This window comes from Pseudopodoces humilis, chromosome 1, assembly GCF_049639895.1.
Source record: "Pseudopodoces humilis isolate 2021_Gansu_Grassland_sample_001 chromosome 1, ASM4963989v1, whole genome shotgun sequence".
Taxonomy (NCBI): Eukaryota; Metazoa; Chordata; class Aves; order Passeriformes; family Paridae; genus Pseudopodoces; species Pseudopodoces humilis.
This window is the reverse complement of record NC_142200.1, coordinates 109607507-109631633: the sequence shown is the minus strand read 5'-3', so window position 1 is coordinate 109631633 and position 24127 is coordinate 109607507. Positions and strand designations below refer to the sequence as shown.

Here is a 24127-nt window from a genome sequence, read left to right as displayed (position 1 = left end):
AAACCCTCAAAATTTAGGCTTCTGTTGTGCTGAGTTCTATACCCATAGTGCTTGTCCTGAAAACTCACAGACTAAAGGAACAAGAATGAAAGAAGGGAAAGATGAGGTATTATCACCCCTGTAACAAATAACAAATGGAGAACTGATGCCGGGAGTAATTCATGTCAGGTCAAATGTGCGTCAAGAGTTCCTTTTTTAATAAGACTCATTTTCCTTGGGCTGCCTAAAATAAAAAGTAACAGCTAAGTTTTCAGCCTCCACAATATTTGCTGGAGAGAATTCCTCTAGCTCAGCATGAGCTTGAGAAATTGTGGGGTTTTTTCCAGATTTAAAATCACTTTTTCACTTTCAAGGTTTAAAGCTCAATTTCAAGTGCTATAGTTATACTCCAGCTGGGTATTTAAGGATAGCAGTGTTGTTTTTCCACTTTATTTCCTAAATCTAGATCCCTGCCTATACCATCTGTGCTCTGTGTAGTTCACCAGGATGCCAGGTAAAACCTACCTTTTCAGCTTGAAGACTTGAGACCATTGGAAGAGCAAGAAAGTATGATTCAACAAAATCATGTATTGATTCAGCAGGCCAACAGCAGATACTACTTTGTACTGTAATATCTTTCTCTCTTATTGCCTCTTAATACAATCTTTAAACACAGTCTTCAAAAATACATTTCGGGCCTGGAGTCTGGTACACAAACAAATGAGCACCTGTGAGTCACTGCTCTCAGCCTACCCATAGGAGGATTTCAAATTATAAATATTCCTTGTGTTTAAGGCTAAGAAATTAATAGGGGAAAGCTAAAGGAAAGGTAACCAGGAAAAAAAGGTACTTTCTCTTTAAAATGTTCAGGTTTAAACTTCTTTTCCCCCAGCTCAATGATGTAAAATTTCTGCATTCTTGTAGTGATGGAGTTAGTTGCAAATTATAGTGATGGTAGTACAGTGTTAGAATATTCTGGATTGCAGCAAGCACAATCACCTATCACAGCCCCTACTGCAGAAAGATACAAGAGACAAATCTAATACAGGACAAGTGCCTGAGAATTACACACGTATGCCTACAGAACTGGAGTCCATGGTTGAAATGGGGGAATGTTGGCACAGAGTCTGAGAACATAGAGCTTACATGTAAAATAGTGAAGAAGGTGAAGTGATCTTAGGCATTAGTGATGAGAGGGAAAAGTTAAAACAAAAACACACTGCAGAGAACAAGGAAAAAAAACCCAAACCTATGCAAGTAGTGAGGACTCAACACAGTAGGTGAGGAAATAACTGAGGGAAGTGATACTGTCTGACCAATGGGAAAGGAAGATTACCCTGGCCAGTTTTAAACAGAATTGGAGATTAGTGTGAGAATGAAGAATGGAAGGTTTTCTGCTGGGGAAGCAGAAAACTAAAGAGCCCATAAAAGAGGTTTGGTTATGAGAAAGGAATGAGAGAATGCCTTGGAAGTAGTGCTAAAGCCCACTATGCTGAACAGAGGCAAGAAAAACCAAAACAGAACCAGTATCACAAGCTTCAAGGACTGGGAAGTTAAGGCTGTTGTCAGTGACCGTAGTCACAGGTAGAAACTTGGTCAGAGCCCATCTTCTTGTCAACTTTTGCCTCACAGGCTGACTGACAGCTTCCCCTCAGATCTCTGTTGTCTCTTGTTCCTTGAGCCCATAATTCTAAATATCTTATCTGAGCAGATGAGAGAAAAGCAATTGTTTTCACTAATGTTCTGGTGGCTGCTGCACCAGTAGAAGTCTATCAAGAGAAATTCAGCAGGACCACTACGGAATTCTCTTCAAAACACTCTTGTCTCACACTGTCAGTGACTAAGCCAGTGATGACGTCAAAGCCTTATAGGAAAAACATGTCTGCTTTATGATGGTTCGATTTTGCATTTTCCCAATTGACTGCTATGCTTAGTACAGTTACAGGTACTAAAGACGTGGGTTAAGCATTTCTTTATGGTGCTTCCAATTAAAATAGTTGTGTGTGTATGTGTACATATATTCTAAGTTGAACAAGGAAAGAATTTGACCTTTCCTAGATCTTTCTGCGCTGTAAGATCAAACACCTCATGTCGATGCGTCTTTGCAGTTTAAAAGATGACAAGAGCCAGGATGTGCAGCAGCTACTTTTTAAAAAGCTTTCCATACAGTGCAGTTTCGAACACTTGCCTTAATTGAGTCTACATCATCTGAAAAGGCTGACACTGCTTTGGGAACCTTAACTTCTCTACATTTCATGTTACTGCTGTAAAATTTTTTTCAAGAAGAACCAAATGACTGTTTTACACTGACAGGCAATGCAGGTTTCAGAGTAAAAAAAAAAAATGAATCCAAGGTCAGAAATAATTATCCAAACAGAACAGCCTTTCTCAACAGGGCTATCTTCTGTATATATTCAGCATCAAATACCATAACAGTGTTTAACTGCTCCTACTTCTTCTCTCAATTCCAATAGGTTATGCAGATTTTTTTAACTAAAGCCTTAACCTTAGGCTGCAAGAATACCAAGGACTTCCAGAAAAATGTCATTCAGCTTTAGGGAGGGTTAAGTTTGAATGCCTATAGCAGAGCACTTACTGCTAATAACAGAATGTAAGGTGGAGAAATCAACTTGATACTGGCACCCTGAGCATGTGGAGATGGCAGCTACAACAGGCAGTATTCTATACTGATGCACAGAAAATTTGATTGAGGTGTTCTTGAGAGACAAACACAGTGCTATGGCATAATCTTCACACACCACAACTACATTCCAGGTAAATAAAATCTGCCCAGATTTTTAAGCACTGAGTCTTCAAACCTGAAATATATTTCTGTGGGCTTTTTTCTCAAATGTTGTAATTATGTCAATATTACTGACATATATCAATAAGTTGCATGCTGTAATTTTTCAGTATTACTGACATATATCAATATGTTGCATGCTGTAATTATGTCAGTGGTGTTGAAAACATTTCTGGTGTGGTAAAATATGTCTGATAAATGTCAATTATTCTGTGCAAATAAATGGCTGTACTGGTATATGTGTGCAAATGTCCACAGTTTAATGAGACATTTTCAGATGTAGCTGAGTGTTCTAAAGAACAAGCTCCTACCCTCTCCTATGCTCCCTTCAGACACGAGGACAATATAGAAGCTTGTAAAGGAAAGGATTCCACTTGTGCAAAACCCTCAACACAGCCTCCCAAAAGCCTCTGTCCATAAAGGAAGGGACTGGTTCAATTCCCAGATGCTCTGTCCTCAGACACTGTTGTTTGGACAGCTGTGTAACAGCACAGAACTGACCTACCTGAAAGTTCATTTCCAGCTCATCGGTAAGGGAGTGGTGGAAATGCACAGCTGAGGGTACCAGGGAAAGCAGAAATGTGCACTGGGTTACCTTAAAACTACTGTGCAACATCATGAGGGCTGTGTGTATCACCACACCCTTAAGTAGGGCATACTGGAAGCAATAGAGTGTCAACATGCCAGAGATTCTTTCAAGCACCTCCTTTGGGAATTTTAAGTTCTGTGCTGTGTTCATTAAACAAAATCCACAGAATTTCAGCTTTCTGTTTATCTTTCTCTCGTACAGAGGAAGTATTTCAACCAAAACGTAAGCTACTGCTTGAATGGGAAGAACACAGGCTCTTCAGAACTTTCAAGTCTGTGCTCATAAAAACACATATTAGGGGAAGATAACAGGATTGCAGACTACCTTACAGCTTTTACAGGTCATTGTCTACATTTCATTTCTAAGTAGGTTCTTATGTTATAAATGGTTTAGCAATGCTGACACTCTAGATCATCAATGCTGGAAAAAGTTATAGACTGTAAGCAAAAAATACCCCTTGCCCAGGCTTTTGGCTCTTCTGGGGCCTTGTACAGTTCTCCCTGTAAAGCAGCAAATTAAAGTTCTGTTTTTAGTACAAGTCAGGTGCTCTAATCCTTGATTTTGGAAACAAAACCCCACAGCTTATTTATTTGGAGGCACTTTCATATAAAAAATAATCAGGTGGCAAAAAAAATATTAGGACAGCTCTGAAGAATGTGACTTATACTTTAAACCATTAGAAAATTATCTTTTAGAATAGGTGTCACCCCAGACAAATGTAATTATTTTACTGTAATACAACCTTTACAAATTGCTGTATGGATACAAATGAGTGCCCCAAAGGTTAAGTAACTTATTACACCCTACAGGAAAAGACATTTAAAACCCACAACTGATTGAATTAAAAAAACTGATATATCACCTATTATCTTTTTCCTTACCCCTATTACACAGAAAATAACAATAACAATGCAGCTAAGGGAAGTGTAGCTAACAGAATTTCCCAGACGTTGATTCTGGCTGCTGACCAGCATCCAAGTACTGAAAACACTACTGCTGCAGAAAAGTGAGACCAGTCAGCACCTATGCAAACACATAGCTTAGCAGCAAAAATGTCACCTAGTGATTACCATGAACTGAAAAAATACCCTGCTGAGTAATTATCTTCATCTGGGCAATTAACACAGGCTAAGTCTACAGGCAAAAATAGCTATATGGGACAGAGAAAAATGAGAAAGAAACCCAGAAAAGCAGACAGAAAGAACAAGCTTAAAATAAAATAATGGTACCAATGCCAGAGAAGAATCAAACAAAATTAAAATCTTCCTTATCCTGGCTGTATTATCCACAGTAAAACCAGATATCACATCAGTAGGAAAAGAAGGCCATGGGCAAAGAAAGTGCATCCTAGCCACAGAAGAACAGGAAGACAAGGTGCTGCTTGAGCAGAAGAGTGAGTTGAGCCAGTCATTTCTTTAAGGTACTTTTTTACTTGAAGTTTAGCAGCCATATGGCAAGTGTGCCAAAGCTGCAAAGGAGTGGTGGTGGAAGAGGGTAAGCTGTAGGTTTGTTCACTCATTCCTCCCCTACTAGCACTGCTTCGCATGGTGCAAGCTTGTCTTGTGCTGGGAACACAGCTGCCTAGCCCTTCCATTCCACCAACCTTACTCAGTGCAGGTTAACTTTCTCCAAGTGACTTGACTGCATAACAAGACCTTGGACCATCAGGCTTTGTCAGTGCTGTTGGGGTGGCCTAATACACCTGTGCAATAGGTCCAGCACTGAGCTACTGGTTTTTGAATTCACATTATTTTTTTTTCTTCTTTTCAGAACAGAGGAATAGTTTGGAAGAGAGAGAATTATCCAGAAAGAGGAAGCTTTCTCAGGTCAGAGAAGATGGCAGTATAAATATCTCTTCTAGTAGAAGAGAATAAATAATCGCTTCAGTAAGATGAATAAAGAAACAAGATATAAAGAAGAAAACACAGCTGTCAAGTACCATCTTTGAATCCCCGAATGTTTTTAGAAATTGTACAGCCAACATTTTTATTATAAAGAAGAAAGACAAAATCAACCAAAACTTAAGAAACTACAAATCCTCCTTTACCTCTCTTAATATCATCCAGCTGAGGCTCCGGTGAAGGATTATCCTTCAAAGGAGAAGTTTTAGGTCCAGCTGCTGGCTTGGTTGGAGCTCTGAACTGTGAAGGAGGCTGAGATGCTCGGGCAGACTGTTGCTCTATTCGGGCTTGGATCTTACTGCTGCCCTCTGCTCTGAAGAAACAACCAGACACATTCAGTGGTACTGTGCAACTATGTCCAGCTTTTTCAATATCCTTGTGCTAATGCGTCATCTGTGACTTCCTTTTGTACAGATCTCTACTCTGTTTTACAAAGATGAGGACTGTATTACAGCTTTCTGTATGCAACACTTCCTTTCAATAACAAAGAAACATACAACTACACTGCAACACTCTTACAAAATGTACTTTCAAAACTAGATGTGGTTCAGTGATGTCAAATTCTCTACTTGAACAACAATGAAAGCTTTAATTTAGCAATTAGTACTTGTATTTTTATCAATCATAGTAATTTAAAGTAACTACAAATCCATTCACAACAAAATCCTGCTTAAAACAATCACAGCAAGAGAAACAATTTGCTCACTTGCAATTAAATCATCTCAAACTAAACTCTTAGAGGTCAACTTGACTAGAGTAATCATTCTTACTGCTAAATACAGCATACAAGCATTTAATTCCTGGTTTTTATCCATTTGCTGTTAGCCTTTCAAAACAGTTTAAGCTGTTTCCTTAGTGGAAAATAGTCTCCAGAATAACACTACCAACCTGTTCAATTCAAACCAGGTATTTCTGCCATTTACTGAACTTCTGATGTGACTGAGATTGCAGAACAGTCAATACCCTTGGCAGAAAAAGAAACCCAAAAAACCAACCACAAACCCAAAATAGGTTCCTTTACAGTACATCATAATAAGGTTAAAGGGTGTGGTGTATTTATTATGTAACACCAAAGCCTTTGGGGTTATGGCTTTATGCAGTGCAGCACAGAAGTAGCTTGTGGTTATTAGAGCTCAGTTTCTCTTTTAGGAGGGTCCCAGCTCAGCAGTGTTACACTCTGTGACTGGAAACTAATCCCACTGCCAGGTAAGTTAAACTAGTCCAGGCTGAACTTCCTGGGAATTCATCTAAACCACCTGTGGTACTGGAGCTGGTACACAGAGAATTTACTGGGCTATCCCTGTGCCTCAGTGAACTCTAGATTCAGCCTCACAGAGAACCCTCTCTTCATTCATCAGTGACATGCAGCTGTTGGATACCACATTAATGCAGTTTACAGTCGATCTACAGCAGAAGTGAGGAGTTGGGAATATACTCACTGTATCAAGTGAAAGGTAAAAGCCAAAAATTTCTACTATTAATTATGCTCTTGGAACTACAGATGGTTTTATGTGGTTTTATGTAAGGTCAGTTACTCCCCTGTGAATGTCATCAAGGTGTTAACACTAAAAGCCCTGTTTCCACAGAGTGTCAACAGGTCGTTAAAGATCAGAGTAGCCATGGAAAATAAAAGGCACTTCTGATCCAGAAAATCAGTGACTTTGCAAAGCACTGTTCATCAAAACAGGGATCCCCAAATTTTTTACTACCCTCCCTCTGCCTGAGAAAAATTGAAGTATTTTTCCCCACACCAGAGTCAGAACTCAGTGTAACCAAAATCTCACTGAACTAAGGCCCTCCTGCACTTACTTGCTCCCTTCTGACTTAAGCTTCACCAGACAAAGTCCAGCAGAAGAGAAATTGGGATCTCAAATCTCATCTCTGATGTGCTCATATCTACTGGACAAGATGAATACTACATGGATGAGTTTTCTCATCACTGACTCAGAGGAGTGTTACAATCCATTTCCCTTTAACTCAAGGTATTCTTGGCAAACATCCAGCCAACTACTGATGAGCTGCAACCTACATTTCTAGTAGTTTTAGCAGCTAAGGGTTCTACACTGCAATAAAGCGTTTTTTAACGTAAAACTTCTAAATTTAAGTTTCTTCTTCACAAGACATTTGAGTGACTGCTTTCTCTTTAGATCTCAACCTGTGGTTCAGTGATGCTGAGAGATCCAGACACTTCAGGTACTTGCAGAGCAGTAGGACTGCTATAAAGGTTCCAGCTGCATACTTCATAGCATTTGTGCAGCAAAGTAAGAGTATTGGGTCAGAAAGGATTTCTAGCTTCATCAATTCTTCTAGGCAAAACACCATAACCATTATTTCTACAGCTCTGCCCACCTTCACCAGCTGGAGGCTTTGTACTTGCGTTCCACTTAATATATTGCTTGTCCAATAAGGGAATGAGTGTTTCTTGTTCACCAAGACTATGTTATTGAAACATCATGACTCCCACAGGAAGATGTAGGGAACAAACCTAGAAAGTCCAATAATCCTTCTGACAGTCTAATATTTTCATGGGCTTTTTGGCTAAACAGAGATTCCTGAAACACATCCCATCCTTCAGCCAGCTTCTAAAGCCTCAAATCATACATGTGTTTCACTGCAAACTATAATTATGTCATTTCAGCAGTGGAGAATTTACAAATTCTTTACTCTTGGATTCACACTCCTATTTGCATTTTTAGGCATGATAATTGGCCATGTAAAGCTAAGGCTTAGTAATTAAACATGACTACAAAGTAAGAGAGTTCCGTTTCAAAACCCAGTCTTAGTAAGAAACTTCAGCAATAATTAATCCTGTAAAGAACCCTGTCCCCAGCTTTACCTTGTTTTCTTGACTTGAATGCTGCTACTAAGCTTTTCCAGCACATACTCCCCAGTGTCATGATTGATAATAAGCACACAGTCCTTCTGATATGGTCTTTTATTTCCTTTAAAGACAGTCATTGGTGGAGTTGAACCCTGGTACAAAGAAAAAGCACATATTTGTTTGGTTATATTACCCTGTCCAAAAATTTATGAATACTAAGAGAAAATAACATATGAATTGTTCTGAAAAAGAGGCTAAGCACTTAATGTGTAGTTCCTACAGAAAATATTCATTCATGAAGAGAAAAATACAGAGAAAATGTGCAGTAGATCAGACATTTCCTCATAGCAATATTATGCCTTTCATCATTTTAAGTGTCTCTGCAGTGACAAAACATCTTCTCCGTGGCTGCCTTTATTTACAGCTCTCATTCCCAAAATGGCAGCGTAACTAAATTTGCATAGCTGTCCCTGACAAGTATCAGAAATCTTCTTGATGTTTCTGCCCTGGAAATCATGGGTTTGGATAAGAAATAAAGTTCTAATTATTTGCGTAGCAGAACTATTGCCCAAAGAAATATGTGGTCAACTGAAAAATAATTTAAACTGCATCGTATATTTTACATAAATATATATGACAGTATTTTCACAGTGGTTTACAAGCAATTGTCACTTACAAACTATGTAAGAACAGCTGCCTTCTTCAAAGTCAGATTATGTATATGCCCATGCAATTATACTGAAATGTGTTCTCAAAGGCAAATGGGGTATTTTGATGCCTTCCAAAAAGTCCCCAAGTCCACACAATGCTGCATAGAGCCTTGAAAAATCTAAAGGCTTAGACTGAGAAGCAATAAAGGCCACAAACTCATGTGGTGGTGCACACTGGCTAACTGGGAATGCTGAGATTATGCTCAGCTGTACTGCATCCATGCACAGGCTGGTTCACACACTCAGTCTTGAGGTTACAGCCAGCTGAATCCATGGTCTATCACCACGTAACAGCAGGGACACACTTGGCCCTGTCAAAAAGCTGTTACTCAAGGGATTATGTTCTCAGCTACAAAATATTCTCAGGCTTCTCTGTAATGTATAGATACTGTATAAAAGAATTTGTTTTTAAAAATAAATGTTCATATGCACCTTTGCACATACTGTGGGAAAGCAACCAAAATCAGGAAGAAAATGAAAAAACCCTGCAGTCTCCTGTATTTTATTAAGAGTAACAAAAATGAACAATCACATTTTAACTACTTTGAAAGCAATTCCTATTCTCCATGTTGCTAATAGATTGAATATATTTGAATTTAAAGTGGGTTCTGAACAGTAAGTGTGAAAAATCTGAGCTCAGAACAAAGACACAGTAAGAGAGATTCAGAAATATGATTCAGAAAGGAAATTGTCTCAGGAAAGTCTAGTCTTCAAAGGCATGTTACATTTTTATCGTTCCTACATTTAAGAGAGGAAAACAACATTTAAGAAAGTAAAAAGAAAGCTGAAAGTCAAATCCTGCTTGCTGTTGACAACTAAGCCAGGAAATATAAAATGCAAACATAATGAAAATTGATCAAAGTTTGTTGGCTACCATTCTGCTACCCAGAAGCCTCTTAACTCAGTAAAGACTGTGATTTTGGCTAAACAAGAAGTAGAAATATAAGTGCTTAAGCAAATTAAGTCCCACTCTTCTACTTAAAAGTTTAGGGTTTAGGTTAGTGCCTAAGTAACAGTGGCTTACAAATTTTGCTGATTACAGGAGGAATTGTTTTCACCTGTGAGGGTTTTTTGCCTGACAGAGTTTGAGAAGTGCTTGGACAATGCTCTCAGGCACATGGTGTAATTCTTGGGCTTGTTCTGTGCAGGGTTAGGAGCTGGACTTCGATGATCTTTGTGGGGACTCTTCCAACTCATGATATTCTATGATCTTCTTCTGTAGTATGCTAACAAACAGAAATTTTCCCTTCCCCAATCCAGACTGTTTTTCAAGTATTAAAATCACTAAATCCACATACAGAAATAGTACTTCAATGCATCCAAGCTGCAAGAGACACCAAAGTATTTCCACCAAACAAATTATCAGAGATGCTCTCAGGGATTAGGCAATTTCAAAAAGAAAACCTGAACTCAGAATTTGAATCCTATCCAATTGTTGGACAACTGGGAAGCAAAGCATCCAAGAAATTCAGTGAAACTTGTCAGGGATGAAACAATCTCAAAACCTCTCATTCTTTTCCAGTATGCCAAGTGTTTTCCAGCTCTCTGTCCAGAACACAGGCAGCACTGCCTCGGAACAACATAGACAGAGTGTCTTGGCTGCCTCAGCCTTTAGAGCATACCGTAAGCTCAAGGCTGTTCATACTGAGGGGAAGAGAATCAAATTGAGCTCCTCAGTACAGAGATTTGGAAAGGAACATTACAAGTGATGCTGCTCAACACAAAAAATGAATAAGCAACACTGTTTCCAAATAATCCAAGATGAATGCTGCCCTTAGTTGTGCTGTTACCTACTCTCCAGTAGCACTACCACACTCATCTTTTCTACAGACAAAAACCAGTATGTGACCTCCTGCAGTAGTGAAGGTGACCAAAGCCACATAAAGAACAGGAGCAGGGTGAAGCAGGCTACAGCTTCATTCAGTGAGAATTACCACAGTACCATCACCTACCAATTAAAAACATGGGCCTGCTGGGATGAACAATACCAAAAGGATCCGACACACAGCTTCCAAACTGACTGGTGCCCCCCTGCAGCTACCAGACCCATTGATGTCCGTGAATTGTGGTTTATTGGTGTGACACATAGCATTAATTTCAGCTAATAAACAAATCCAGTTCCAACACACGAGCACTTCCTTTTGTTTTGGTAAGGAAACCACTGAATCTTCAATTACAAACCAGCTGCACCTATAAACAGATTGATCACTTGTTTTATTGCTTTTTGACCACCATCTTCACACAGCAGATCTTTATGGCATCATTAGGGAAGGAAGTGGATGGGAAACTACTTCATGGCCACTCACCAGGACTGCCCCCTTGCTTCCACTGATAAAGCTAAAGGCAGAGAACCCTCTATGCCCTATCTGTACATGCTTGACTAAGGGCAGGAACATGCTTACAGGTCTGCCTGTGGGTTCTGAACATCCAAGCTCGACTGAAGCCCGAGTTACATTGCCTTTCTTCAGCAAACCATAGCACTAAAAATGGATGGGAACCAGGTGTACAGCTTCAGCTAATAGTAAAATTCTCCTTGTCTTTGGAGGGAGGGAGGGAGGGAGGGAGAGAGGAAGGAACCAAAAGTTAAGTAAATTTTGGCAACCTCACAAATACAGCCCTTTACAAAGATCCAACTGTACAGTCCTTTCCTAAGGACTGCAAGGACAAACTACAAGTCCGGCTGCTTAAATATTGAAGCCACAGTGTTAATAAAAAAAGTGAAAATAGCATTTACATTAGACTATAACAACACTGCAAATTTGTTGGAGAGTAAACAGGGGAACATATATAACAGACTTACTGGAATATGTGGCAAAGTGATGGTAACATCATCTCCTTTACCCACTTGCAGGTCCCCCTCACAAGACGTATCTATTGATGCTGGCTTAAAATCATCTAAAGAGGAAAACAATTGTGATTACATTTGTTAGAGTTGCCAGAAGAATCAACGTGCCCTGCAAAGAGCCACCACACATTTACTGTGATTACAGGGAATGGTAAAACACAGAACAGTGTTTACAGCAGGGGTGGAATAACACACCAGTACATTGTGTCTATACGAAGCAACCCAGTCATGTGGTGGTGCTGTATTCTGAACCTTCTTTTTAAAAAGGAAATAAGGTTCTAGATCATGCGCTTGAACACCAAAAGCAGACTTCTCCAAACCCCTGGCTTTGAGTGGCACTTGGTTTTACAGGCCAGCGTAAAAAACTGTACCAAATTCAAGAGAGTAACAACTTCCAAAACCCTGGGCTCTGCTTAGCTCTTGCCAATTCCAAACCTGAGGACTCACTCTGTGAAAAACACTAATTTAATGACACCCACTCATTTAGTCTTACAGATAGATATTTCAGGCTCTTTAACAGCCATCTCGCCTCCACAATGGTGCTAAAAGCTACACATGGGTGGAGGAGATCTCAGCTCTCACTTCTGAGCAAAGAAAGAGGCGCTGATCTTACTTCAGCAATCTCCATGCTGGTCCAAAGTATCACTAAGGAGAGGCACTGTACTGGCTTTAAACTAACACTTGTTTTAGGTATTTTTGCTCTGTTGTACAGAATGCTTTGTCTCCCAACCAAGGCACTTCTGTTTAAAGCATGCATTTGAACTGAGAACATTTTAAGTTAAAAGTATTTTTCTGTCATTATTCTGTTGTGCTGGTGAGCCATAAAAAAAACAGAAAAAAAACCTATCAGAACCTCTAATATCTTGAGAGAGGATTTAGACAAAGTGAAATAAAATCACACAGATATAGGCTAGTTTGCTCTGTGCTTGTTTTTAAAAAAAGCTTGCATTCAATTCTAGCAATCCTGCATCTGAAGAGGTGCAATTATATTCATGATCAAGGCTTTTAATTACTGCATTAGTTATGAAATTAATACCTCAGAACAAATTTAAAATATAATTCCACTATGAAAAAAACATTTGCAGGAAAAAGAACCCAAACCCTGGCTTGTAATAAATTCTCGTTAAGAGGATGTTAATGTTTAATTGGGTTTTACTTTGACAGCACAACAAGCAGAATCAGACACACTTGACTTAATCCTCATGCCTTAACTGCCAGATCAAATCATAGCCTTCAATTTCATCTGAGCAATCTGTTTCTAGCTATTGTTTCCCACCTACTTTATGTGCAAGCTTGCTAAATAAAACAAACCAGCTGTACAAGAGCTAGTGTCTTTGCCAAAATGGGATCAAGAGTTTCAACAGCACAGTCACTAACTTAAGAGGAATATCACTATCAGACTTCTTTCTTAGCTACAGCAATACAGAATTACTTTAAACAAACACTCAACTGATTGTTTTCATTTTGTTAGCACGTGCTTGGCTAATCCTCATGTAGAACTAGAGCACATACTTCCCTCCAAATATACCCACAGCTCTTTTCCTAAAAATCTAATGTTTTTAAGATGTGTTTTCCAAGGATAATCCAGTTTCTCAGTACAGTATTTCAAAACCATTATGATGTAAAGGAAGGAAGTATTTTAAGAAGGTTGAAACAAACGTAGCCTACAAAATCCTCTCATTGTAGTTTGTGTGAAGAGGATTATGGAAATAATATAATGCTGGATCCCAGATAAATAATTTCAGAACAACAGTTAGGGGAAAAAAAACCAAAACAACAAAACAATGAAGAAATCTCATTTGAAAGTCAGAGATGGAAAACAGAGCATTCAGAAATATCTTCTGAAATAAAACTGCATTCTTCCAGCTGTAGTCTGAAGAGCTTTGGCTTTGCAATCCCTTGGAAAATTGATTATTGAAGCACTTTCCATTCTAGAAATCTAGTATATTTCCACCTGGATATGGCTTGGGTTTAACTCACACAGGACCAGGCATGCAGGTGACCAGTGTCCCTGAAACTACTGTTTGTGGTGTATGAATATGGGTAATGAGACCAGGCCTATATTTATGCATCATAAACCAAAATATCCTACTGTTGTCTGTGTAAATTCCCCTTTTATAGAAAAATACTGAATTAAAAGTTCAGTATTTGTAACTTTTAGTCTTGATGGTTTACCAGTCATTTTAGTAAAAAAAAAAAAAACTGGATTCATTTTCCTCAGATTTCTTGTCCACAGAATTCAATATATACTACAATATAGTGAGTTCCTCTTCAAAACAATCTACCTCAGGATTTATCTTGCACTTATTAGGCTTTACTGTTTATGTCTGAGTCCTTTCTGCTTGCTTTCCCGGGACAGTGATTTACGACAGCTGCCTGGCGTCGGGACAGCCAGAGACAGGTCTGCTGGGCTACACATTGCTTCATCAGGAAAATACCCAGTTAAAAACCAAACTCCGGATGCTCCCGCTGCCTCTCCAGGCCGGGCCTGTGGTGGGATCTGTCCTGCAGTTAACTGCCAGAGAGAACAAAACAAAATGGCAAAGCCACCCCTTTACGGGGGGAACTCTTTATGCTTCCAAGCGATTAATGACAAACTTTCTAAATCTGCTCCTTCGCCTTGGCCTAACACGCTCAAACCTCCTCCCTGCCAGCATCCACCTTCCCCTTCTCCCCGGGTTGGACCCCTCTGTGGGGAAAACACTCGTGGAGAGGAAAGACGGGCGCTGAGGGAGCGGACGGGGGGGAGACAGGTGCTAGAAGGGCGGAAGGGAAAGGGGAGGAGAAGAGCACTGAAGGTAATAGGAGGGAAGAGGTGAGACGGGCCATGAGGGAAGAGGGGAGACGGGCCATGTGGGGATAGGGGAGAAAGGGGGAGACGGGCCATGAGGGGATAGGAGGGAAGGGGGGAGACGGGAGATGACAGGGCAGGAGGGAAGAGGGTAAGAAAGGCGCTGAGTGAGGAACAAGCCCCGCGATGGCGGAGCGAACGAGGCGAGGAGAGCAGTGGGGTGGGCGCGGCAGAAGGAGCAGCGCAGCCGGAGGACGGGACGCGAGCGGGGAGGAAGGGGCGGCCGCGGGGGAGGCGCTCACAGCGGATGGTGTGGAAGGAGGCTTTGGGCCGCCGCTCGAAGCTCTCGCCCAGCTGCAGCGGGTGCTCCTCCTTGTCCAGCAGCGAGTTCGCCGAGCCGTTCATGGCCCCGCTCCCGGCCGGGCCGGTCCCTTCCCTCTCCTCCGTGCGCTGCCACCCGGCGTCCTCCCGGAAATTCTTGACTTTCCCTTCCGGGAACCCTCTCCGGGGCTGGCGGCTGGTACGGCGGGACGAGGCGGGGGCCCGGCGCCGGGCAGGGGCTGCTGCCCGGGGGAGGGTCCCCGGGGAGGTGGGAGCCCGGAGCTCCCCGCCCTCGGCAGGGCAGAGCAGGGCAGGACAGGACTGGAGGGGCCTTCCTTTCCTTCCCCACCGTGGTATCCGAGCCTCGGCTAGGCTGGAGCAGGAGCTGCTAGAGGGAAGCCGGTTCCGTGTGGGGGGACCGGGGGATCTCACAGAGGTGTTACATGTTTGTGGGCTTAGCTCTGGATTAAACACCTTTAAAAGGTTCTTTAGCTAAGCATGGGCTGTTGCAACTGAGGTTATCATCGCGCTGCCTTCCCACCCCAGCAGACGCGTCACTGAAAGGACTGGCTTGCGTTTGTTTGTTTCCCTCGCTCGCTCTGTGAGGAAAGAATGGAGCGTGCCTAGAATATAGGCGTGTGTAGAAATAGGGCAGAAATTTTGATGATTAAGTTTTTGTTTGTTTGTTTTGAGAATATGGTCTGCTTGAAGAGACATCCTTTCAAAGGACCCTCCTCTCCATAACCTCTTCTGCTGTTTTTGGTGGAAAAAGGGGTGTGCCTGTGAAACTGGACCAAATTCTGACAGTTCTTTTTTTCATTTACCCGCTTACATATTTTATGTTTGTGTTTGTATCATGACATGTATATATCATGATAGCATCATATCTAGCATATATAACATGTACCTAACTATCCATTATATGTCTCATAGAATGTATTTTATCGTAGGACAAAATGCGTAAGTGGAGTACTACTCTTTTTTGTTTGTTTGTTTTAGGGTGTGTGTTGTTGTGTTTTTCTCGTTTCCTTTTTGGTAAATTGACACCAATGCCTGGCTCTGAGCCCTGATGTACACGAGTGGTGTGTGTTTGCTACCTAGGCTTCCCTGGGAGTCACTGGGCCATCCTGGAGGATCTGCATGCTTATGACAAGGCAGATGTCAGAACCAGTTTAACATCAGAATAAATGTCTGGGTCCCTTTCCAGCCTATGCTGGAAATAAAGCTTTTTGTTAACTTCTGAAAATAAAACCACGTGTGACTGCTAAAACCTGTGTGAATCCTCAGGAGGAGGCAGTGGGAGGGATGCTGGCACAGGCCAGCCCTGGTGTTTTGGCCACAGTACTGGTTTTGTCCTCTTCTTTAGGTGACATGGTGTTATAAATGCTGTTGTTTTCAGCAGTATTTTCTCAGAGCTGAGAGCAGGAAGGAGAAATGCTAACATGAATACACTTGAATTAACTTCATTAATTTTAATGTGACTTTTAAATGTCATCTGTTCTTCAGTAACCTTTTTTTCTTAAGTGTTCTAACTGAGGTTAATGAGAAACAAAGCCCTTGCTTTCCCTCTCAGGTCTCTTTTAGTGAAAATAAAGTTAGAGCTGCACCATCTTTTTCTTGTTGGGTAGCTTTTTAGGATGCAGAGGGAAGACCAGGAGACTCTGAAGTATCTTCTTTGACTTTGACATCAGTGTGATGTCGTATATGGTTCTTAGTTTAAATTAAGGTTTTCTGAAATTAGGAGAAATCTGGTGACATGTAAATCCATCAGGTAGGAGAGATCACTAAAGTTGTATTAAGTGCATACTGTAATTATTTCTCATTTTTAATTCCGCTTCTAGATCCTCACTTATTTTACCTAAGTTAAGCGATGGAACCATACACTAAAGAAAAAATATCATCGTTGGGTCTTTGGTGTTCATGTTTGTGTGAAAGAATCTAGGATGTTCCAAGAAAAGGTGTCAGCTAATTGCTTAAATATAGTAACAACATCTACTGAAGATGGTGCTTTCCAAAAAAAAGGCCATAGTGCTCGAGTCCTTAGCCCAGAAGAAGCAGAAAAACTGGAAAAAGATCAGGTTTTGGTGTCTGAGTTCAAACAACTAAAACTGGAGAAAGAGGCACAGAAGAACTGGGATCTATTTTACAAAAGAAACAGCACCAATTTCTTCAAAGACAGACATTGGACAACCAGAGAGTTTCAAGAGTTAAAGGCGTGTCGTGAGGTGAGATCCATACAATTCTGCTGTAAAAGATGGGATTGATTGTTTCCAGTAAATTCTTTCCAGGGGAGTTAATAATACTTAGAACAAAGCCATTTGGGTAAGAGCTGACATATGTAAAGTTTGCAGTGCCCTGTGTATTTTCTTTTAATATCAAAGATGACTTCTCAGAATCAGATGCATCAGTTCAGTTTCAGTTTATAATTGGCCCTTACTGGATGGGGATGCTGTTCATAGAATCCTGGATGCTGAGAATGAAGTCTGGAATATTTGGTTTTTAAGTCCTAAAGTAGACAGCTTGTCTCTCTGTGTGCAAGCTGGTGCACTTCAGTACACTGCTTTAAAGAAAAGCATCCAGAATTGCAGGCTAATTGCTGAACACAGTTAAGGGGATAGCCAGATGCATCTATTGTTCCTTATAGCTGAATCAAAGACAAGACAGAAATGGCACAAGTATGTTGATTACTTAAGGAGTAGATGACTGAAGAAATATTAATATGTTCTAAAATTATTTCTAATTTTGCAGAAATCAGGATGTCTCTGTTTAGTGTCAGATTATGCAGTGCCTGTCTACTTTGGTTTTTTTGAAGAATCATAATTAAAATTGATTATAGCTTTTAAAATGCTGGTTGAAGAGTGTCTCTGCTCATATGATGAGAAAACAAATGTTTTGTCTTGTATTGCTTCCTCCCTAGTTTGCAGATCAAAAACTGACCATTCTGGAAGCAGGCTGTGGGGTTGGGAACTGCTTGTTTCCACTCTTAGAAGAAGATCTGAATATTTTTGCATATGCCTGTGATTTCTCTCCTAGAGCTGTTGAGTATGTGAAGGTTGGTGTGATATTTGAAACTTCTTTCAGAGTGTTTTTTAGTAGCTTCTAAAATTCCAAATGACTGTAACAACAGGCTTCTCTTGGCTTCCTTTTTGTAAGAAGGGTAGAATGTGCATTGCCAAAAAAATCGAGACTGATGCACTTCAGTGGAGATCCTATGTAGGAAGCCAAATCATTGCTCAAGACTTGGCTTTTCAGTGTCAAATTAGAGCATTGTTGTATATTACTTGAATGATTTATGAAGATAGTGTTTTTTGGGAGCACTACTATGTCTCTGCTGACTGTGCAGTATAAGCAAAATTTGTTTGTCATGGAATCTTGCCCTTAATAGAGGGAGTCCCAAGGAGAACCCTGAAAACAAGGCTGGGAAAATTATTGTTAAAGAAATTTGTGACCTGATTAGGAGTAGGTATGTTTACACTTAGTAGTGGGTACTTCACTCCAAAGTTGAGCCTTGCAGCAGGGCTGGTGGGAGCTTTGGGCTTTAAAAGTCTTTAATAAGTTTGTAATGACAGGTAAATTTCTATATATCTATTAATTGAAAGCATTGTTACCAAGATCCACAAGACCCAGAAAGCATTTTTCATGGGGAAGATGGGAAGAAATACCTGTGGCAAACAGAAAAGGCAGCAGCTCCTGGGATGTTGTGGCTGCACTCCAAGATGAGGTTGGGCTGAGTGTGTACCCTGGGTTTTGGATGACTTAACAGCATCTGCCTCCACAGCTCTTTCTGAACTTCTTTTTTGCCAAGACCAGGTTGTTTTTTTTTCCACAGCAAAACTGAGGGCTACAGCAGCCCAGCTGCAGGTTATGTGACAGGAACCCCAATTGTTTGCAGTCTACCTGTAGATCAAGAGCTTTACTTTCATCACCCTGTAATAAGTAATTTCTTTCAGTAGTATTTATGTTTTCTTTAAACAGTAGAAGCAGGAGTAAAACAGAAGTGGTATGTTTTCTGAATGGCCTTAATACACTTTCCTTCTCAAATTAACGGGAACAGACTATTCCACTAGTTGTAGTTTCACTATTGCTGTTAGCAGCAAAGAATTTCTGATTGCAGTAGCCACCTGTTGGAAGTTAATATTCTCTTGTCACTGTGTTTTATGTCTCTCTACTGATGAATTTCACAAGATTTTTACTTTATTGTAGCAACAAATGCTGTTGATTTTCAGTGAAAGCTTGCTCTTTTAATTTCCCTAGAAAAATGCCTTATATAGTACTGAAAGATGTAAAGTGTTCCAGTGTGATCTTACCAAAGATGATCTTCTAGACAATATACCAGCAGATTCCGTGGATGTTGTCACGCTTATATTTGTGCTTTCTGCCATTCATCCTGACAAAATGCATCTTGTCCTGAGGAACATTTACAAGGTAAAAACAGCTGAATTTACTGCCTTTAAACCACTTCTTTTTAGCTTGAAAGTACATTTTTTTCTTTGAGAAAATCACTCTCTTGTAATGGTGGTTTTTCATATTATATTCCATGGATATATTTTGTTAGTTCACTAAGTATGCAGGACTAAAATATGTTTTATAATGTCCTTTTTTTTTTTCTCCTGGTATTGTGAAATGGTTTGGATTGAGGCTTAATTCATGCCATCAGTGTAACAAAAAGATATATAAAATATGGCCTTCATGTACCTGAAAGTAGTGTACAGGAAAGACGGAGAGAGATTTTTACAAGAAAGAGCATGTACTGACAAGGAAAGGGGCAATGGATTCAAACTGAGAGTGGGTTTAGATTAGATAGTAGGAAGGAATTCTTTAGGGAGGTGCTGGCACAGGTTATCCAGAGAAGTTGTGGATGCCCTACTCCTGGGAATGTTCAAGGCCAGGCTAGATTGAGCTTTGTGCAAGCTGATCTGGTGGAAGTTGTCTCTGCCCATGGCAGGGGGATTGGAAACAGGTGATCTTTCAGGCCCCTTCCATCCCAGGCCACTCTATGGTTTTAAAGCTGTAACGTGGGTTGAATGCTATGAATGATGTTCATATATTGCAGAGATGTCTGTGTTCATAAGGTGTGAATGATAGTGAGCCAGAATTAACTTCCAGAGATCCAGTGACCTGCAGTTAGGATGTTGCTGGTATTATTAAATGTATTTAACCTGTGGTGATTTAGAAGTGGAGGTTCAGAAATCAACATTAATCTAGAGAGACTTAGCCCCCCAAAATGTCTTTGTCAGTTGATAGACTAGGATAGGCCCATCTAAAGGGTAGTTTAAACAACCTGAATTGTGATTGTTCTGAATTTCCTTGAGATGTCATGTATTGACTGCAGAGGAAAACAGTCAACGTATTTTTTTTATTTTTGCATATGTGTGTATTAAGGGTCTTGTATTTTCTGATATTATTTGGCTTATTATCAGTAGTTTAACAAAGTAGTACTAAGGGGTTTTTGTATATCTCCACTTGTTTTCCAAAATCGGGATTGGTTCTTAGCTCATATAAATATTTAGATATCTAAAATCAGCATGAGCAATGACCATGTATATATAAATTTTAAACTCTTTATAGCTTGCTTTCTTGACAAAAAGCAATTAAAAAAAAATCCATGATGCATTTTCCTAGAATAGTTTCTTATTTATTTCTCAACATATTGCAACATTCTTCTTTCTCCATGAAAAAAGAAGTGTCACGATATTCTAAATTTTATTGTTTACCATCAAACAAAATCAGATGCTAAACAGGATAATAGTCAACAGAAAAAGCTGGGAATTTTTGTTAAATTGTATGTTTTCTTCTTTTCTTTGTGTTTGAAGAGTGTTTCTAATTTAATTGATCAGCACCCGAACAGGTATTCTAAAACCAGTTGTACTCTTTTGTTCATGGGGAAACATTTTTAAGAGTCAATACAGTTTTTACACAACTTTTTTGTTGCACAGAGAATGAATTATATCTTTATCTATCTATATCTATGTCTACATATAGATGTAGATATAGATATTTATCTCACTGTTGTATTGACTGTGTTAGTCTACCTTGTCTTAGTTACCTGTGTCTGTATGTGTACACAAATAGATATACCTATATATGACTAAATCTGTTTAGCTTATTAAAGCATGTGTGTATTATGTGACAGGTGTTAAAACCAGGCAAGTGTGTCCTGTTCCGAGACTATGGCCTGTACGATCATGCAATGCTCAGGTTTAAATCTGGCAGCAAACTTGGGGAAAACTTCTATGTCAGACAAGATGGGACAAGATCGTATTTTTTTACTGAAGGTAAGATATACTGTAGAGTGCTTTCATTTCTGTGAATCTTCTGCTCCAACTTTCTCCAGGGAACTGCCAACATGCCCATGGAAATTTTATTTTGTGTGGATGAACTGTTAAATTGTGGTTTATTTAATTTACCATCCTTTTTGGGAAGAAGCAGTTATTTAGACTGGCAGAACTTTGTGGAGCACTTTCTTGTTTACAAGCTTATTGTATGTGCTGTAATTCTCCAAGAGCAGCAGTTTCTGAATTTGCTGCATTTCATTCAGATTTGTTACCTAAGGGGGAAAGACCTATGTTCAGTAAGAGAATTGATCATCTTCATGAAGCAAGTAAGCGGTTCTTTTGGCATCATTCTTTGTGCAGGGCTATTTCTGGTGAGCAGGATGAGGTCTATTGACTTCTAAAAGCAGAACCGCAATTGCAGCACTGAGAAGCTTGTGTACAAATCCTGCTGGGATAGCACTGACTAGCTGTGGTCAGTCTGTCTTCTAGGGCTTGTTTTTTAGTGAAGACAATGCAAAAAAAACATTTCCATGTGATACAGTATTTAGTTTTTGTTCAGTGCTCATAATGGTTCAGGAGGAAGGGTGGTTACTGCAGTTTACTGGTGGAGAATTGAAGCACAGAGATACAAAGGAATTTGCTTAGACTCTCACAATGAATTTGGATTATAGCTCGGCTATAGCTTCTAACTCCCGGTTCCTCGTGCTAAACTCATTACTCCCCCCTATCACTTGTGGAGCGTTATGTAATAAAAGCTGTGAATTTGTTTCTGTGGGGCTCTTTGTTCTTAGTCTAAAGCAAAATACAGCCACTGAAGAGATCGATTTGGAGCCAAGTAAATGTTATTCATATTTTATGCCATAACATATTACCTAATTGCTTCTGATTTATAAAAAACATTAATCTTGCCTGAGCTCCCCCTATTCTTCATAGGACAGTGATGAAATCTAAGATAATGCAGGCTGTGCTACAGCTTCATTGAAGCATTTCTAGAGCTGTTATTTACTGAGTGATGTTTAGTTCTGTTTAAACAATTAGCTGTTACAAAGAGAATGGAAGCTAAAGGGAACAAATAAGGGACTGACCTAGCAGTGGAATTTTAAATCTCATTTTTATTGTGTTTTAGAATAGTTTCTGAATAAGGAGTTCCTTGCTACTATGCATGTTTCCTTTGGGAGAAGAATTGAGATAGGGACCAGGAAGAGGAAGGAAGGAGAAAAGAGAGAATTTTTTTTTATATTGCTCATGTGAGCAATTGTTTTTCCATGGGCTGGTCTGTGACTGTCTCACAGATCACCTCTACTCCCATTTTTAATCATTATGATCTCGTTCATTTAGCTGATTTTCATATAAACATTGCTTAATGCTTGAGAATTCTTTTGTTACTGGAGACATGACTCCCATCATTTCCACAGAAGTTGCAACCCTTGCTATTTTTCATTTGTTTTGCACTACATTGGTACACCAAGTAATTGCTACATGGAGTGATTTGAATTATACTTATTTATAATATGTCTGGCCTCGGATAACAACACAGAATTTCTCTCATAGGGAAGAAAATCCATTCTTCTACTACTTCTAATTCTACTTAGTAGTACTTAGTAGTAGTAGTACTTCTACTGCTAAATCTGTGGAGGAATGAATGGATGTAGTTTTGTATTATGAAGTATGTGCAACTTCCTTACAATAAGATTTCAGTAGGTCCACAATTGAGTGCTGTTTGTTTATATTTCATTGGTGTGGGTCCCCCATTTTACAGGAGCACACAGTGTTGACAGCCATGGTGGGCTTTGGTTGATACAATCCTGCAGTGCCACCGAAGTGGGTGGTCTCATCTTCCTCAACATACCCATCTCTAGTGGTGCTTCCTGTACCCACATGATCACTGTTTGATCAAGCTAATCCCCCTGGACAGTGAAATATGAAATGTCTTTGTTTTCTATCAAGTAACACAAGTTTAGAACAGCTTAAATTTACTGTGAAATTGCTGCCTGAGTAAGTGAATTGAGGTGCAGGAAAGGAAAAAGGATGATTTTTAATTAATGTGACTCAATAGCATGAGCAGACCTTTCTGCTGCACAGGTTAGTTCACTGTTAGTGGAGTGCTTCTGCCTTCCTTAAGGGAGAAATGCTTTGAGTAAAATTTTTTTGTTTATGGACAATACTTTCAGTTCAGCTTAGTGGACTCTTGGTACCACCATATCCTCTTTGCCATTTTGTCAGTTTTTCTGTTGAGCAATTGCATGTACCATAGGGTGTTATTCTCCCCTGAGCAGAGGTGCATCTGCACAGCTGGATTACCTTTGAAATATTTATGGTAAGTGATGTCTTCAGCTAGTGAAGGTCAGCTGCACAAAGGGAAAATGCACTGGTATCAGTCACAATGAGAATGGCAAGGCTTAATAAAAATAAAAGATGTAGCAATTTTTGGAAATTCAACTGAGTAACTAGCTTAAGCCCCAGTTTTACAAGCTGTTTTGTTTAGGTTGATGTTTCTAAAGGAGATCTTTATTGATTTTTATTCAGCAGTCTGCCCACATAGAACAGCTTGAAATCTGAAGGCCTGTGTGATTTTCATGCTGTAACACATAAGAACATATGCTTATATAAATGCTGTCTGGTGTTTTAAAAATAGCTTAAACATAATATTTAATTTATTTTTTTTTTTTCCATTCTCTTCCAGAGTTCTTATTTCAGCTTTTCAAGGCTGAGGGATATGAGCAAGTGGTCAATGAATATGTGCAGCGAGAAACTGTGAATAGGAAAGAAGACTTGCGTGTTCCAAGAGTTTTTCTTCAAAGCAAATTTCAAAAGCCTTTCAGTGAGACAAGTTCTTGCTGATTAGCAGCAGCATTGCTTGTTTGAAATGGAAGCTAGCACATCAGCTGTGTACTCATCTTTCTGGTGAACCAAAAATGACAGCACCCAGTATCTCTTGTTGGTTTCCTTCTTAGGATACAAAATACGAATGCTATTTTAATTCAATTTAATATTTAATTCAATTTTAAGACAGTTTAGTGATGCAGGCAGCCTGTTGAGCATCTGTATTCCTGCTTCTAAAATAAAACCTGTGCAACATTGTTGGAGGATGA

General features: G+C 39.7%; 2 protein-coding genes across 2 annotated transcripts in view; one reads left to right on the top strand and one right to left on the bottom strand.

Annotated features, from left to right (window-relative positions):
- The window catches only part of EAF1 (ELL associated factor 1), a 20859-nt gene extending 5985 nt beyond the window's left edge, over nucleotides 1-14874 (bottom strand). The window contains exons 1-4 of the mRNA XM_005518994.3: nucleotides 14742-14874; nucleotides 11604-11698; nucleotides 8109-8245; nucleotides 5419-5585 (exon numbers count right to left, since the gene is read on the bottom strand). Of these exons, the coding sequence (XP_005519051.1) occupies nucleotides 5419-5585; nucleotides 8109-8245; nucleotides 11604-11698; nucleotides 14742-14844 (502 nt within the window). The 5' untranslated portion in view covers nucleotides 14845-14874. The remainder of the gene's footprint in view (nucleotides 1-5418; nucleotides 5586-8108; nucleotides 8246-11603; nucleotides 11699-14741) is intronic.
- Nucleotides 14821-24127, top strand: METTL6 (methyltransferase 6, tRNA N3-cytidine). The gene is made up of 6 exons (XM_005519152.3): nucleotides 14821-14959; nucleotides 16602-16985; nucleotides 17678-17812; nucleotides 19015-19185; nucleotides 20894-21035; nucleotides 23719-24127. The coding sequence occupies exons 2-6, from the start codon at nucleotides 16704-16706 to the stop codon at nucleotides 23874-23876; spliced, it is 888 nt and encodes a 295-aa protein (XP_005519209.1). The 5' UTR covers nucleotides 14821-14959; nucleotides 16602-16703; the 3' UTR covers nucleotides 23877-24127.